The sequence below is a fragment of the Coffea arabica genome, chromosome 8e (assembly GCF_036785885.1).
Source record: "Coffea arabica cultivar ET-39 chromosome 8e, Coffea Arabica ET-39 HiFi, whole genome shotgun sequence".
In the NCBI taxonomy this organism is placed as follows: Eukaryota; Viridiplantae; Streptophyta; class Magnoliopsida; order Gentianales; family Rubiaceae; genus Coffea; species Coffea arabica.
The window spans coordinates 21083154-21099872 of NC_092324.1; the positions used below are offsets into that span (position 1 = coordinate 21083154).

At 38.9% G+C, this 16719-nt stretch overlaps 2 protein-coding genes across 3 annotated transcripts; one reads left to right on the forward strand and one right to left on the reverse strand.

Moving 5' to 3' along the window:
- Nucleotides 1-474: 474 nt before the first annotated feature.
- LOC140012683 (uncharacterized mitochondrial protein AtMg00310-like) lies at nucleotides 475-1305 on the forward strand. The gene has a single exon (XM_072060964.1). It carries the CDS (start codon nucleotides 475-477, stop codon nucleotides 1303-1305), a length of 831 nt encoding a protein of 276 aa, XP_071917065.1.
- A 3859-nt stretch (nucleotides 1306-5164) lies between these two features.
- On the reverse strand, nucleotides 5165-16597 carry LOC140013041 (DDB1- and CUL4-associated factor homolog 1-like). 2 transcript variants are annotated; one of them, XM_072062021.1, is made up of 14 exons: nucleotides 15279-16597; nucleotides 15000-15116; nucleotides 14700-14878; nucleotides 13710-14598; nucleotides 13532-13629; nucleotides 12978-13401; nucleotides 12187-12783; nucleotides 11926-12105; nucleotides 11230-11790; nucleotides 9247-9357; nucleotides 8125-8243; nucleotides 7465-8015; nucleotides 6395-7356; nucleotides 5165-6147 (listed from the first exon to the last, which is right to left on the reverse strand). In XM_072062021.1, exons 1-14 carry the CDS (start codon nucleotides 15354-15356, stop codon nucleotides 5470-5472), a joined length of 5544 nt encoding a protein of 1847 aa, XP_071918122.1. In that variant the 5' UTR covers nucleotides 15357-16597; the 3' UTR covers nucleotides 5165-5469. The 2 variants fall into 2 exon arrangements, with proteins under 2 accessions (XP_071918122.1, XP_071918121.1); XM_072062020.1 differs by having other exon boundaries at nucleotides 6395-8015; nucleotides 15279-16596.
- Between the last annotated feature and the right edge of the window lie 122 nt (nucleotides 16598-16719).

The following is a 16719-nucleotide window of genomic DNA, read 5'->3' on the forward strand; positions in this document are numbered from 1 at the left end:
TATGATCTTTAATTTGTTTATCTCTTCTACTCACAAGCACTTGTGCTTTCTTATCAACTGTCTCATTGGTTGTCTTCGGGCCTTACATATATAAAATCCAGCAGAGGTCTAAGACAAGGAGACCCCCTCTCTCCTTATCTGTTCTTAATTTGTGCAGAAGGTTTGTCTCAGCTAATTAACAAGAAGGTAGACCAAAAACTGATCACCGGAATCAAAGTGTGTCAGAAAAGCCAGCAGATATCGCATTTGTTTTTTGCAGATGACTCTTTAATTTACTGCAAAGCAACAATTCAAGAGGCTAAACAGGTAAAAGACTTGCTAAAGTTTTACTCAGTGGTTTCAGGACAACTGGTGAACTTTGAGAAATCAGTAGTGTACTTCAGTAGAAACACCCCAACCCCAACCAGGACAGCTATTTGTGAAGAGTTAGGAAACTTGAAGGAGGCAGTAAATGGCAGATACTTGGGGTTACCAATGGCAATAGGAAGGACTAAGAACCAAGTTTTTGGCTACATCAAAAGTGCAATGAATAACAAATTGAAAGGATGGAGGAATAAGATGTTGAGTTTGGCGGGGAAAGAAGTGCTCATAAAGTCAATAATCCTAGCAATGCCAAATTATGCCATGGCATGCTTTAAACTTCCAAAAGGGCCGTGTAAGGATATTTGTAAGAGTATAGCCAACTTCTGGTGGGGTGGAAATCAGCAGGAAAAGAAGGTGCACTGGATAAGTTGGAAGAAACTAGCAAATGTCAAAGGGAAAGGGGGACTGGGGTTCAGAGATTTAGAAGCCTTTAATGAAACTTTACTTGCTAAGCAACTTTGGAGGATCATCTCTTCCCTAAATTTGCTTATGAGCAAAGTGATGAGGGCCAAATACTTAACAGACCTAAAAGCTCTGGAAACTCACCCTCCTCAATCAGCTTCTTGGACTTGGAGAAGTATCCAAAGTGCTTGGAACTTGATCCAAAAAGGACTATGGAAAAGAGTGGGGGATGGAGAGCAGGTGAACATATGGAAGGACAGATGGGTGTTGGGCTCTAAATCAGGAAAAGTTTCTATGATATGCCCTCCAAACTGCCATTTGCAAACAGTGGACCAACTAATACAAGAAGGAGGATGGAATAAGGAAATCCTGCAGCAAGTTTTTAATCAAAAAGACAGAGAGCAAATAGCCAATATGCCACTCAGTGTGTTTAAAAGACAAGACAGGTTCTTCTGGAGCTTTTCAAAGTCTGGAATCTACACAGCAAAAACAGGCTATGCAAATGTTGTGCAGGCAAGCAGTAGAGACGAAAGAAGATAGAATCTGGGGGAGGAAACAAGTTGGGAAATCAGGAAACACAGCATCTGGAAGCAACTTTGGAACTTGAGTTTAAAGCACAAGCTGAAACACTTCATCTGGAAGTGTTTACAAAATGGTATAGCTATTAAAGAAGCACTCCACAAAAGAACAGGAAAATGGGACATTATATGTACACTTTGTGGAGAGGGAGTAGAAACAATAGATCACATGTTTTTCCAATGTCCAATGGCACAAATAGTGTGGAAATTAGCACCAGTTAAATGGGAAGGGTTGAGGGATCTACAAAGTAATATGTGGAGATGGTGGGAGGCTGTAGCTTAGACAGGAACAAAGGAGCTAGGCATGGAACAGATCAGTCTGAATGCAAACATCCTATGGCAGCTATGGAAAGCAAGGAACAAGTCAGTGTTTGAACAGCAAAGAGGAGAAGCAAGAGACATAGTCTTAGGGCACAACAAGAATGGATAGAGTTTGAAGAGGCAATGCAACAGGAAACAAAAATGAAGCAGGGAGGAGTAGATTCAAACCAGAATGAACAGACAAGTGTAACATCACTAGAAGGAGTAATTAGAATCCACACAGATGCTGCCATCAATGCAAGGATGATCAGAACAGGGAAAGGAATAATTGCTAGGCACTGGACAGGAAAGATTATAAGAGCAAAGGTAGTAGTAGAAAAGAAGAAGGGTGAAGCTCTAATGGAAGAAACTTTAACCATTAGATTGGCTCTCCAAATGGCAAGAGAAGCAGGCTGGAGGAAAATTGCAATCCTATCAGACTGCATAACAGCCACAGACCAAATCAGAAGCAATAATGTGCATGATGGTATTATAGCAACCATTCTAGAGGACATTGAGGATCTAACACAAGGTTTTGAGTATTGCACAGTATCTTTTGTACCTAGAATGTCTAATGTAGCAAGTCATATGCTAGCACATTTTGCAACAAAACTAGTTAATGACATAGATTGGGTAAATGATTTCCCAAGCTAGTTGATAGAAGCAGCTAGGAAAGATGAGAGGGTTGTTGCCCCTTTTTGTAACTAATCCTTATATTATCAAGTGTTAATATATATAATGATATTGCCGTTTGTTGAAAAAAAATCACGAGGGAAAAGGATTGTAGAAAAGATGTTCTTAGATGGAAAAAGAAACAATTAGATAGAGCAATAAAGGCTCATAGTTTAGAAACTTTAGCTCCTGGTATTACATCTCCTTCGCCACCTATAAATTTAAGCAGTGTGCAAGCATGCGCGGCTGCATTATTTCAGTTTACAGGGAGATGAGCTTCCAACTTGACAAACTATCCCACATAAATGAGTGTGAGATAACAGACCAAAGCATCTCAAAGAAACCAAACTCTAGAGGTGGTCTCTTTAGAAAGCAGAGTGCAAACCGAGTCTTTTGTTCTTTATCTTCCTAGGCTGTCTTTGTTCGGTCCAAATTCAAATAGTATGCTAACTTCTATGAATGCATCATTTGAATTTGGAAAGACCCGATGTGTAACTGCGAGACATCATCGAAAAGTGACAGCTCTTACATTGGAGGTTTAGAGATCTCAAAAAACATTCAGGTCAACAAAAATGTATGAGATCACAGATTATAAGACCTCTTCCAAATGTCTCTAAATTTGTTCAGCCTCTTATACCAAAATTCGTTAATACATCTTCCCTACCAAATGCAGACTTGAATAGCCTGCAATCATATATGTTTACTCCAATGTAGGTGAATCTTCCCTCTATTGCAATTGAAGGAAAAAGAGAGAGCTTAAGCTGACAGTAAAACAAACTAAACAAAATCAGTTGCTTGAGCCAGAGACTATAAGGATGTGAGAGTTTGTAATCTCTCAAAACTACAACTGAACAACATAATGCTGAGATCTTTGAGGTTTCAAATCAGTCTAACCAAGTTCACCCATTACAGTCAATTGAGTGCCAATCTTCAGGTATTTAATGTAGCTTTCCCTATTAATATACTGCTTCTTATCAATTGAATGATTTCATCTAGTTTCAAAAGTCTTTCTATCTTCTTCGGGTAGTCTAACCAGCTTTTTTCTTTTCTTTACAACAGGAGTTTTTTCCATTTTTTTTAAAATGTAACTTTTGCTTTTCCTACTATAAATGGTTAGTTTTTAATGCATTAAATTTAAACCCATTTCAACAATCATGTAGTGCTATTGATTTTTCTATTTTTTAAAATGCATAAGCCTTTCACATTAACATGGAAGATATTATTCTGACATTTGTTTTGTAAATCTGTCAAGCAATATTATTGCTACCTTTTACTTCTCTGACAACAGACATTAATTGCTTTTCAATTCAATAGTCAAAGGCATTTTCTTTTGTCATTTAGTCAATTAAATATCTTTAGCTTTCAATGAATAAAGCATTTGGAAAGTTCTATATCATCTTTTTCTGTTTTAGTTTTAATTTTACTTTATAACTTATCCTATTTGTGAAATTGATATTGGAGTCTACTTGACAGGAATATTTGAACAAAACCAAGGGGATTGAGCTCTTTTCTTATGATATGTTAGTTATATGTAGTGCATAGAATTACATTTAAACTGTTTATTTGTAAAATACAAGGTATTGAAATCTTTTCTGAACTTGCATTTGCAATTCATAATCGTCTGGTCCTATGCTTTGTCCGTCATTTTGACACAGATTATCAAGGATAGAAAGATGACAAGTATAGCGTCGTCAAAGTATACACCATTGAAGAATTGGTTCAGATCAACTTGGTAATCACTAACGAAGTTGCCCTTGATCCTATAGGAGACCCTACTCCAACTGCTCTAGCAAAAAGTGAGAAGGTAGCTAACACTATTGAGGAGCTTGACTTAATTGCTAAATCCATTTCCATTGAACAACCTACTACTAAAGGGCAATTCTTCAGCCCAACAACAAAGATGATCCTTGATTCAATTGCCCAGAAGTCTGATGTTGCAAAGACGCCAACAAAAAAGCTTAACTTTTGAACCCGCAAATCCCAAAGTTAATGCACCTTCAGCTGGGAAGACAACAGTTGAGGTGGTGTTCCCTTGATTGCTGAGAAAAGCCCCATCAAAGACAACAAACCATTCTCTCCGAAATCTTATGATATTAGCCCCCTCAAGAAACAGCGTGATTCTGCAATGTGAAGCAGGCTATACAACTACATATCCACTTTTGTGTATCATATGTATTATTGAATTGCTAGGTTGCTATCTTTTGCCATCATATTAGAGTCCATTAGCATTCTCTCTATCATTAGAAGTTAACGGATTTTAATATATGATATTATTTAACTATAATAAACTTTTAAGTAGACAATTAGCATGCTAATTTATCTCTACTTAGGACCTAATTCTGGAAGGTGTGTAATCACTACTAAAATGGCTTGATAGTTATATATAAATGATTGTTATGGATTCATTATGTATCTGTTCTCTAACTAAAATTGTTATACATGCTCGTACGCATCCTGGTTTCACCTAGTATATACACACCAATGACAACATATCTATCTTAGAATTGTAGATCACGTTATTTACATTTTTTCCTTCTTTTTCTCGTTCCACCTAGGGTTCATGTCTTCATACGGATCTGAACTGAACACATCTGAGAATTCTTCATCAATTCGTTTTCCAGTTACGGATCCAATGCCTTCAGCTGGTGATTACATCTGAGAATTCTAATCAAACAAACTCTTTAACTCTTCCATCTTTCAATTACGAATCCAATGTCGTCGGCAGTTCAGCTGGACAACACATCTGAGACATCTATGATGCAGGCTGTTGATAAACATAGTTAATTGAAGCAAATATGAGCATTCATAAATGAATGGTTCATGCACACATGCACGCTTGAGTAGTTGCATTGAGCAAAGATGATCGTTTATTAAAAACTCACTTGGAAACATATCAACAGTTGTCCTTAGCTAACTTTGAGTTTAATAAGAAAATCAGAGCTAACAACGCAAAATTTGAACATTCCCCAACATAATCATCTCTAACTTCCCCTATTTAATCTCTAAACCCTAAAAGACAAAAAGGAAAATCCATTTAAAAGATGATTACAAGATTCTGCGTAAAAGTTTAATTATCAAATAGTGTACAAAAATTTGCTCATTTAGGAGCATGCACCTACTCTGACCCCTCCCACTAATCTTCTTACCACTCTAATCACAACATATCCTCTTCATCCCCGCTACTTAGAGATTCAAGCACCTCACTATCATCATCCTCCTCGTCACCTTCGGCCACAATCTCCAATATCCCAGCTGCACCTTCAAAGTCCCCATCATCCATTATAAAATCACCGTCTTCTTCCTCATCATCCTCGAGTTCACTCACGCTCTCATCATCATTGCTCATATCATCTGCATCACTATCACCATCCTCGTCAATATCTGGTCCCAATATCTCATCCTCATCCTCATCCACATCATCGTCTTCATCTTCACTCTCAGCATCATCTGGATCAGAATCATCATCAGTTGGCTTCCGACGACCAATTTCATATACCCTAGCAGAGGAATACATCTCATCCTGGTCATCCATTGTAACCAACCCAACAAAAGAATCGGTTGGCTCTGTAGCAAAGTCAAGAACACAGCGATCAACAGGAATTGTAGCAATGTCGGAGTAATTAACAGCATCCACAGTTCGAAAAGCAGCAAAGAGAGGATGTTTAACACGGCGAGTTTGAAATGCTGAAGTAACATCCTCGAGATTTCTCCTTAGAATTGCATAAATCACATCCCCACTAGCATTAAAAGTTATCACTGTTTGGTCTAAGGATGGCACACTTCGGAGAAGCCTGAAGTTCCGGAGATCCCAGACTTCAGAATTTATGATCACCTGTTAAATAATCATCAAACAATAAGAAAAAAGTAAAGGAACAAAAATGCAGATAAAGCAATCTCAGCATATACACTTCCACATTCTTCTAGATAAAAACAGGAATATGTGCATATTCACAGAATAAAAAAACAATTGAAGATTGACACCTAAGGAAAGAGAAAAGCTACTATCTCAATCATATGGGTGTATGGCTACTGACTAATTTATCTCTAAATTAGAGCTAGTCAAGAAGGTAGTCAGATACCTCATTCCCAGCAGGATGGAAGCCACCCCCACCATAATCAGAAAACTGATCAAAGCGATGCACTGGGCCAGAACCTCGGCGATCCCATAGGACCCCATTCCAGAGAAGCATGGTATCTGATGGGCTAAAGTGAATAAGAGAATACAAATGACCTCGACCTGATGGATTGTTTGACGTATCCGTAAGCTTTAGATCCAATTGGCTGGTCTGAATATCATACAAGAGAATCTCCCGATGGGATGATTCTGTTGATAAAGCAGCAAAAGCAGTTCCTGAATTGCTAAACCTCGCAGCTTTACATCCTTCGAATGAATGCTTGGGCCCAGCTGAAACTGAAGATACATCCCATAACCGCACATCATGGGCACTGGAGGAAAGAATCAACTGAGTATCTCCAGATATATATGACTGGGCAAGCGTCAAAGGATACTGGTGACTAGGGCAGCTATCAAGCACACAATTGCTGTTGGTGTCAAATATTTTGAGTTCCCCAGAATGGCTTCCGACAGCAATTTGCGAAGAGTCTCCAAGGAAAGTAACGCAAGTCAAAAGGGCACCAGCATCATCGCGGCAGGTTCGCCATGGCCTGAATCTACTATAAACAAACTGACGATCTCTACGGCTTCCGTGAATGCCACCATACATACTTCGAAACTCACGCATACTAAGGCGGGCCGTCATATTTGAGGGGGCGTCAAGGCTTCGTCTTGGTTCTGGGCACATGTGAGGATGTAGGAGAGAGAGAGGGGGCAATGTGGTAATAGGAGCCGGACACTGCCGATGTTGATGTTTTAGATACTGAACAACAAGAGAATCAAGGGTTAACCGTTCCAAGCTGGATGGTTGGGGCTCATTTGTAAGTCCATACTGGGTTGTAGGAACCATTTGCCTAAATTGAGCACCACTAAACTGGCTTTCATCCCCTTCAGCCGGTCCACAATTTGGCAATGATCTGCCATGATCTTTTAAAGAAGAACTAGTTGGTGAAAACATTGTTCCATCAGTCAGTTGGCTGCTTTTGCGAAGCATGCCAGATGTAATACAAATTGGAGACCGTAATGCATAATCACCTGTATTAAGTCGTTTTCCGGGTGACATTAACCCAGATTCCTTCAAGTCTGTCAACTTACGTTTCATTGGTAATACAATTGGAGTTTTACACTGGATATCGACATCCCCACTGGACTTAACAGCAGACACAGATGGAGTTCCAGGAGCACTTACAGCTGTAGATGATCTTTTAGAAGTCAAGTTAATTTTGGCACTCGACAATATTGGGGAGTCCTCAGCAGAAACCTGAGCTTTAGAGTGAAGACCATGTGGAGAAGATAAAGTCGTAGGCCTCTTTTTCAAACAGGAAACAGCTGAATCAGTTTTCAAGCCCAAATGCTCTTCCCGATATGTCAGTTTTAGTTTATCCGACATAAATCCACAATGAACTCTAGCAGATGGCCATTGAGTCAGAATAGATGAAGATTCCTGCACAGATGCCTGATGAACCAGGGATGCTGGTGTGGCCAAAGATGGTAAAGGTGTCAACTGAGCCTCTTTTAGAAGTACAGCTGCTGTTTCTGCCAAACCAGATGCCTGTAGGTGTTCGTGTATAAGAAGCAATAGTTCCCTGTAATTAAGAATTCAAAAGTTGCATGATAAAAACAAACAAGAAGAAGAAAAAAGAATTAACACTCATCTACAAAAAGTACTTCTTGGATAAGAGCCAGGTCAGCTACCTGGAATGGTATGTAATTGGCGTAGCAGCAGCTATAGCAGCTCTCTCTATGCGCCTCAATGTAGGAGTAGCAGCATCAGTTGCTGCTAATGCATTTGCACGGCCAGAATTTGTTACAACCTACAGGACACAGCAATGCTTCACATAACATATCTACCATGTACAAAGAACAAATCCAGCTCTACAATATCTTCTTAATCCTGTTCAACTGTCATTTCATAAACAATAATATGTACCAAGTATGGCATAAAAAGAGACCCAAGCTTGCAAGAAGACTACCAAAGGTTAAAAAGCAGTTTAATTCGCAAATATGATATCATGGAGCATACCATGAAGGGCGATCCCTTTCTACATTCTCAATAGAACAAAGGGTAAACAATTTTATTTTATGACATGGCAGAACCCTTCAATCAGGAGAGCTTATAATCCAGAAGGTTTTTCTAAGCCACTACCAGGCACTTATGGCAACAATTTTGAATCACCCTTATCACATGGAAACCAGTTTTCTAATGCTCATTAAATTGTATATAAGAGAATCAATAAAGTTGAATGGCAACAGGCCCCTCAAAAGGCATGCAATCAAAGTCTTAAAGTTATATATCCAGTTAAAGTACTATCAAAATTACCAAAGTACATCATTTACCAGCAGTGCGAAAAACTAAAAAGCTTTGTTCTTAAGAAATAATTACACATTCATGTGTACATCGATTGGAAAATACGTACAAGCTGATCCACCATGGCCCAAATCTTTCAAGGATACTGTTTTCTCTATACGCTACAGGTCTTAACGCACATGGGACATTCATTTAAAGCTCTGATCCACATGCTATCTAAGCAAGCATATTCCATTTTTAAACAAATGGACGACTAAAACACTGTCGCGGAACTGAATTGTCTACTAGCATCATGAAATGTGCAAGGTGAAGTTTCTTCACTAAATGCATGCACGAGTTTCATTCCTACATGCGTAAGCTTCGTACCATTGTCACTTCAGCCCCTTTTTTTCCCTTTTATATTTTTTTTTGGGAAGGGGGGGGGGGGGGGGGGGGGGGGGGGGGGGGGGGGGGGGTTACATAGCAGCATTTGGTATTACTTCCTCATGGAGAGTATTTTTAATGCTTACCCCAATCAACTCAATAGCCACCTGTGAAAGCTCCACCTGCCACCTACTTTGCTCACTACCAGGGGCCTGATTCCCTGAATCACGAATAAGTTCTGAAAGTTTTCTTCCAACCTGAAATACAAGTTGAAAATTAGACATCATAGAAGTAATCTACTAATCTCGCACCCAAATAGCTAAGTTTCACAATCAATATCATTGAAAGAGTTTAAAACAGATTTCAAATGATGTTTATCTACTTTGGAGAATTTTCATTTGTTGGATTGCATACTTAGGGATAGGGTTGCAAAGCCAACCGTCAAATACCTCATCAAAACCAAGTCCCTAGCATAAAAATGGAGTTTGAAACCCTGTTTAAAGTCACCAAGCTCATTGTGGCATTAAAACTTGTCTATCAAAGTTGAAGGGACAACAACCAACCAATTTGTTTTCACATAAGCAAGAGTGAAAAACAACGGCAGGGAAAAGAGGCTGCAAGGGAGTAGAGGGTGTTATGGCATACTATCTGCATTTATAAGCACTTCTCACCGAAATCTCTTGAGAAACAACTCAACTACCCAGTCTAGACTTTGCTTCTAATAAGAAAACAGTGCTCCAAAAAAAAAAAAGAGAGAGCATTCATTTATAGAAATTTCACCTACTTTATGCCAAAGACATTGTTTTCTTTCTCAACACCACAAGAATGTTATATCAATGTCACACAAAGGCGCTCACAGTACCAAAGCACATTGAGTGCAAAAAGGAGCAGGAAAGGAAACTATGCAACAAAACCATGCAAACAGGGTTCTGAAATGACAAATGCAAGAAGGAAATTTTGAATTTGCACGATGACATTCATGAAAAGGTGAAAAAAAAGAAACGAGGAAATAGGATGCAGGCACTAAGAGAAGCTACAAAACCCCACATAATTAGTAAATTTGTGATTTCAAACTTCCCCAATTTTGATATTTAAGTTTAGGCTTGAGGTATGTTCTTAATCCAATTGCAACAGATCCAAGCCCTGAACATGTGTCAATCATACTTTTTCAGTTTCATAGATTACGGACCAAATATGGACCATCTATGGACCAAAGGCTCATTTAACTTTCAAAACCGTTCGAATGCACCTAAAAAGCAGCAAAAACCAAGAAAAAGCCAAAACCTATGGCCAAAATTCAAAACTTAATTCTAAAGCAGGGCATAAGGATAAAAGATAATTTCACTTCATGGAAAAGCATTGCCAAGTATCAAGCCATTCACCTCAGGTGAAAGAAGTTTAATACATAATAGAAAACAAATAACTCAGAAGGTTAATCACGTGAGAGGCCACAATTTTCTACTTTGATGTTGATGCGACAATACTATGAAATTGGACAGTAAACACGAAATCTCAAAAATCAATTACCTTATGCTGACTCTTAAAAGAAACCTACAGAATCTGCATTATTAGCATCAAACATAAAATAAAAAGAATCTAATTATCAGATGCTACCCAGATACTCCTCTTTATGTAACAACAGCCAGTTTGAGAAGCAAATATATGCCATACCCTGACAACTCAGTAAGCTCCTTTCATCAAAAAAATAAAAAAGGAGAATCACAAGCACCAAGAAGGTGAATTCGTACCATAAAAACCAATGCACAGAGACAACCAATCTCAAATATCCACCAGTAAGTAGGACGATGTGTCCATTGCAAATGCAAATTTGCACAATTCAATAAGCATAAGGCACACTTCAAATGAAATGCTAACATATATACCAAATAAAAATCAACAAAAGATTAAAAAAAATGTTAGGACTTCATTCCCAATTTACAATGGCATTTTAAAAAACAGTGGACAAAATCACGAAGATATAAATGGCAAGCACTAAGCTTTACTACATAGGGAAAAAATAATATGACTGATTTTGACTTCATTCACAAGGCAACTTTATCTTGTATAAAGAAGGATAAAGATTAAAAGAATAGCTTCAGATAACAACTCAAAATACGAAATAAAGCTACCTGAAGCTTTGTTAGTATGTGTGCAATTGTATCATCTCTAGCCAAACCAAGCAGCACTCTGCACGCAAGAGCACGTAGACAGTCAAGGGCACCAGGAGGGGTAACTATCCGTGGTTGGAGGAGCTGAAGAAGAACCTTGATACCATTATTGGCACGAACAGCCTCTCTGGTTAGCCGATATCCTTGTTCAAGTTGAGCAGCAAGGCCAGCACACCCAGATCCAGCACCGAGGGAAATTCTACGATCTCCCACTAATCCTGAAGCTACAGTAGGAACTGGGACTTGAGAAGTATTACTCCCAGACGAAGTACCTACTATGGCAGTGGAACCTCGATCAACCAAGGTAGATTCCCCACTCCGGTCACGAGGTTCATTCTGACTAGCCACACTTAGAGCTCGATCAAGAATACTTCGTTCCAAGTTCCTGTCTCTGGTCTCCGGACCATTTAAAGATTGGACAGGTGCAGACTGATGTCCTTGTGTAGCAGCTGATGGTTTATTGCTGATTGAAGGAGGTGGGCACACAAGATTGACAAGGACATTAAGTGCTGCTTGAATAATCTGCATGATGAGATCATGGTGTTCCCATGTGAACTTCCATTAGAAACAATGCAACCAAGATAAATGCATATAATTCTATCCAGCATAAACCAAAGCCAGGGGTGAGAGGGAAGAAGAATGTGCAGAAATGTTTACCTCAGGCTCAACATAACCAGCGCCATTGGCTGCATCCAGGATAACAGCTATACCAACACGATTGTTACTTAGGGTGGCATTTACTATAAGTTTACGGCTATATGGTACTAAAGTGACGATGTGCAGAACACCCAAGGCATACTGAAGCAAGTCATGTAAGTACCGCTCAACAGGTGGAGCCTACAAAATAAGCAAATATTTTCTGCAGAATTAAGTAAAATGAAAAAGAACCAATAGAAATTGAAGGACTGACTGATATACCTGACACAGTTCCAACATGGTAATATGCCCATTAGCACTTAAGAACTTGTCCACAACAGGCCATCTGGCCCTCACTAATGCAGGACCAAGTTTCCGATCCTTCTGTATCTGCCGAAATACAGCATCCAAGGCCTCATTACTAATATCAAGGGGCTTGTACACCGCCCTAGTACTTGGAATACTTCGAGCAGCACTGCGCATGTTCTTATTAGGGCGAATTGAATCCACAAGTAAAATAAGATGCGCCCTAACATATTGTCGTAGTGCAACACAAGTGTGATAAGCTATTTGCTTCTCTGAGGAGGTAAGCACCTCCGTAGCAGGCCTGTCACTTCGAAGAGATCCAGCATTATTTATTGCCCCAGATGGAACCCCAGATCTTACTGAAGCAGCATCTTGCAACAGATTAATCATTTTTAGTAATCCTTCCTGAGCATCGAAAGTATCAATGACAGCTCTGAAAACAAATGCAGCAGCAAAAAACAAAGCTGCATTTTTTCTGGCTTGATCCTGGGAACATTCAAGAAGTTGAAGGGCCAACTCAACCACCTGATGGACAACATTCGACGGAAGTGCACAGACACGCTCCATTATTCCCTAAATGATCATTTCTCAAGTTAAATCCAACTTTCCACGAATAAGACAGTAGTTGTACGAATATTCAGAAGAGATGCACAAGTGAAAAGGGATATTAAAACAATTAGAAGGGGGAAAAAGTCATTTGATCTAACAATAGTAGATTATCACCAAAATTGAGCCAATTGTAAACAAACAGGAAGATAAACAATTACCTGGATAGAGCCAATCGTAAACAAACAGGAAGATAAACCAAAATATGTCTGAGGAACTCTTGGAGCAACGAGCAACTTTTGAATCCCACCACGATCCACAAATAATGCGGCAAATTTCCGATGAGCAGCCAGGGCACAAATTAGCTTCAACACATCAGGCAAGAGTAGAGCAATTTTTGATGCCTCTGTGTGTTTATAGCTTCGCTGCAACAATGCAAGACAGACATCTACACCTTTTTCATGCAGCACAGGTCCAAGTACTTCAACATACTCTCCCAATATGACAAGACACTGAATACAAAATTTCTCTCTGAGCTTTGCAAGAGAGTCACTGTCTAGCAAGAAGAACTCATTAACATCCTCATCAGTCTCTGTTTCTTTAGCTTTTGAGGGTGCTGAATCACCATCAGCAGCGGTTGTAGTTCTACAGATAACATGCACGATAGGGAAAAACAAATCAAGTTTATGACCGGTCAGTGTTAATTAGATGTAAAAGACCATGATAGTGTCAATAATTGGTAACTGAACATATCTTGTGTGAATTTATAACCAACCTTGAGACTTCAACCGCATTAGCAGCATCAACAACTGTGGATGCAGCTGTAGAAGCAGCCAAAACTGCAGCTTCTTCATTATTTGTCTTTTTATATTCCTAAGATCATGAGAACTAACAGACTTTAAGAAGTCCATCCTACAAAAAATGAAAATTACAGAGAACAGAGTAAAGCTTACCTCCAAAGCAGCACTCTTGACAAGTTCAGCAGCAGCATCACCAGCTGCTTTGATAGCTTCTGCTGGAGCATTGACTGCTCGGGCTTCAGATTCAGCAGCTACGACAGCTTTCCTTACCAGATCAGCAATGTTCTTGGAGCCAATTACACAGCCTTGGAAACAGTCATCACTTTCGTCTCTCCCTAAGGTAAAACCATCTGTAACAGTCCGTCCTTGGCTCTTCTTGCTGTCTGAATTTTTTTTCAAATCTTGGTTTCTTGGCACACTCCTGTCCCTGATATTCCGGTTCAATCCTCCAATTCTAATAGCAGAGCCAGGAGAAGTTAAAGATTGTTCATTATCCAAATTACCTTCACTTGCCCTTCCCTTTCCTCTTAATCTTGAAGTCCCACGATTGGTCCTGCGACGTGATAATTCATCTCTAACACTGTCATCAGATTCTTCTTCCCTTGAGGATCTGCCACCAGCCTTGGTCCTTCCATCACGTAAGTCCCAAGCATGCCATTTCTCATCACCTTCCGTTTCTGCATCATATATATCACTATCTGCAGCCAATACATCTGGTGGCTCTCCATCCACCCAATGTTCTTCATCTATTGGCCTACCCAAGCCTCTATCGAGATCCTTATCAGCAAGTTGATCATCACTGCTTCCATCCTCTAGTACTCTAGGTACATCAAAATGAGAATTCTCCAAAGCCTGCCGCACTCTTCCTCGAACATCCTCTCTGCCTCTCATGCAAGCTGTTGCAGGAAAGCTTTTGCTCTCTATCTGAGAAGTTGTGTCTTTTTGACTTGTGCCTGCCTCCCCAAGAACCCGGAGACGCAGATATCTCATGAGTTTGGCTGATAATCCTGAAGTTAACACATCTTCCACCACTTGACCACCACTACAATCATCAGCTTGGTTATAGCATGGGCTTTCATAGGGTGCAGAATAAAATACAGTAAAAAAAACAAAAAGGGGAAAAAAAACAGCCTTAAAGCATACCCAGCAAGACATACAGCAAGAAGTCCTGTAGAATAGGTTTTCAACATTTCAGAGTCCGAGCATTTCCTCGCTCCTGATTCATCTTTCCAGTTATGATCATCACCAGATAATCTAATCGTCTCATCCATCACCCAACCCTTTATGTTTTCCATAACAGTTTCCTCAAAAGCATGTGGATACTGAATTCATTGATTACCAAAAGTTAAGTAATGGACAACACAAGCTAAAACAAGAACAGCATAAGCATAACACAAACTAAAAGAAGAATAACTGAATCGATGAAACACATCAACTACATACCACAAAAGTAAGTGAACAACTAAAAAGAAGCCTTGCAGCAGCTGCCTGTACAGAAACTGAGTATCGACTTTCAGATAGAAACTTAGCTGATAATAACTCAAAGAACTCATCATTTTCCTGCAACAGGACATGAAAACTCAGCATCTTTTGCTACTTGTTCTGGGAAATAGGACAATACAACATGACACACAAAAAGCATACAACTACATAACAAACTCAATCCAAATGCAATAAATGCAAAAAGTAGATAAATTGAAAAAAGGAATCAATAAGACTAACCCGAACTAGATTCCCTAGACGTCCAATGTTGTGAGAAGATCGACCATTGTTTGCAGAGGAATGGCCTACGTCTTCCATGTATCTACAATAGCCAAAGAAAACAATGTTTGAAAAGCAATTAAAACAAATAATGAGTACGCAAACAATTCATTAACAGCTAATCTCAAAGTATCCGTATAGGCTAAACCAGTCCTTTCTGAATTTCTCTCTATCAAGAGCCCAAGTTCTGCACAAAGCAGATAAAATCCATCACACTTCATACCATGTCACTAATTTGCATCCAAACCTCAATTTCCACCATAAAATCCTGATCATGCCACTCTTCCCAAAAAGGAACTTTCCAATTTTGCTTTTGCTTTTCTTCACTTATTATTATTTCCACAATCAACTATCACAAATTTCCAATCATGATTATTTTCATAACAAATCATAAAATCAACGAACCAAACAATCTCGAACAAACATAAATGTAGTAGTCTTCCCATGGAAAAACAACCAACATTATAATCACTCTTGCTTAATAATTTCAAAAGCGTGTCACTGGATTTTGCACTTGACGAATACTAGAAAAAGCCAAAGGAGATTTTCATAATGCTTCCTGTTTCCTTCCCATTACTGAAAGAGTAACTGCACAGCCTAATATACTCTTAGTCACCTGTCAGCCAAACTTAAAATGATTTTGAAAAGTCAATTCAATCACTCTTTCTGATAAAATCAGGGAAAAAATCAAAACCAAGTTCCCATCAGCACTATCTCTACTGCATCATATATACATGCAATTGTTCTTCCATTTTGAGAGGAGTACAAAACTAAACTTCTGAAGAAAATATTAAACAGGTGGAACCAGAATGACAACTTTGATTTCAAGGTTCATCGCATTTCCCAATAGTCAAGATTAAAGTGCAATAACTCAGGGGAGACAATCTGACAACAAAAATCTGGACCTCCAAAACAATTTCAAGTTTGAAAGTTACATAGAATAATGGAGAACTAAGTGCTTGTTCCAAAAGAATGAAGTAAAATAAGGCACTGCCATACTTGAATTCAATAAATTAATCAAGTGTTATTATTTCAGCAGAGATAATTACATGATAGACTGTTCGCTAAGCAAAATTTGAGTGGAAGCTAGATTTATAGAATATAACTTTTATAGATACTGGAACCGAAAACTTGAGATACAAAGACAAAGGGGGAAGGGAAGGAGAGGACTTCCGCTTCACATCAGCAATTGGGGCATTCTCAAAATTCTTCACTCATATTGTCAGTTTAATTTGAGGAAACTAATACATGCAATAAATAGTCTCTTAAGTTACAACAAATAGTAAACCTCACTTGAGAAATAGATACTAAGATAGGCCACCATCCTTAAGTAAACTTGTAATATTCGATAAACAAGAAAATTTTCGGGTCCTCACAACACTAGATACTCATGGTTCGTTAT

Bases quoted from the DNA above. Each gene is read 5' to 3' on its own strand.
- LOC140012683 (XM_072060964.1), top strand. From the start codon at position 475: ATGGCAATAGGAAGGACTAAGAACCAAGTTTTTGGCTACATCAAAAGT.
- LOC140013041 (XM_072062020.1), bottom strand. From the start codon at position 15,356: ATGGAAGACGTAGGCCATTCCTCTGCAAACAATGGTCGATCTTCTCAC. The intron at 14,599-14,699 runs GTATGCTTTAAG...TGATGATTGTAG, and splicing joins CTTGCTGTATGTCTTGCTGG to TGGTGGTCAAGTGGTGGAAG. The intron at 9,358-11,229 runs GTAGCTTTATTT...CTTGTATTTCAG, and splicing joins ACATACTAACAAAGCTTCAG to GTTGGAAGAAAACTTTCAGA.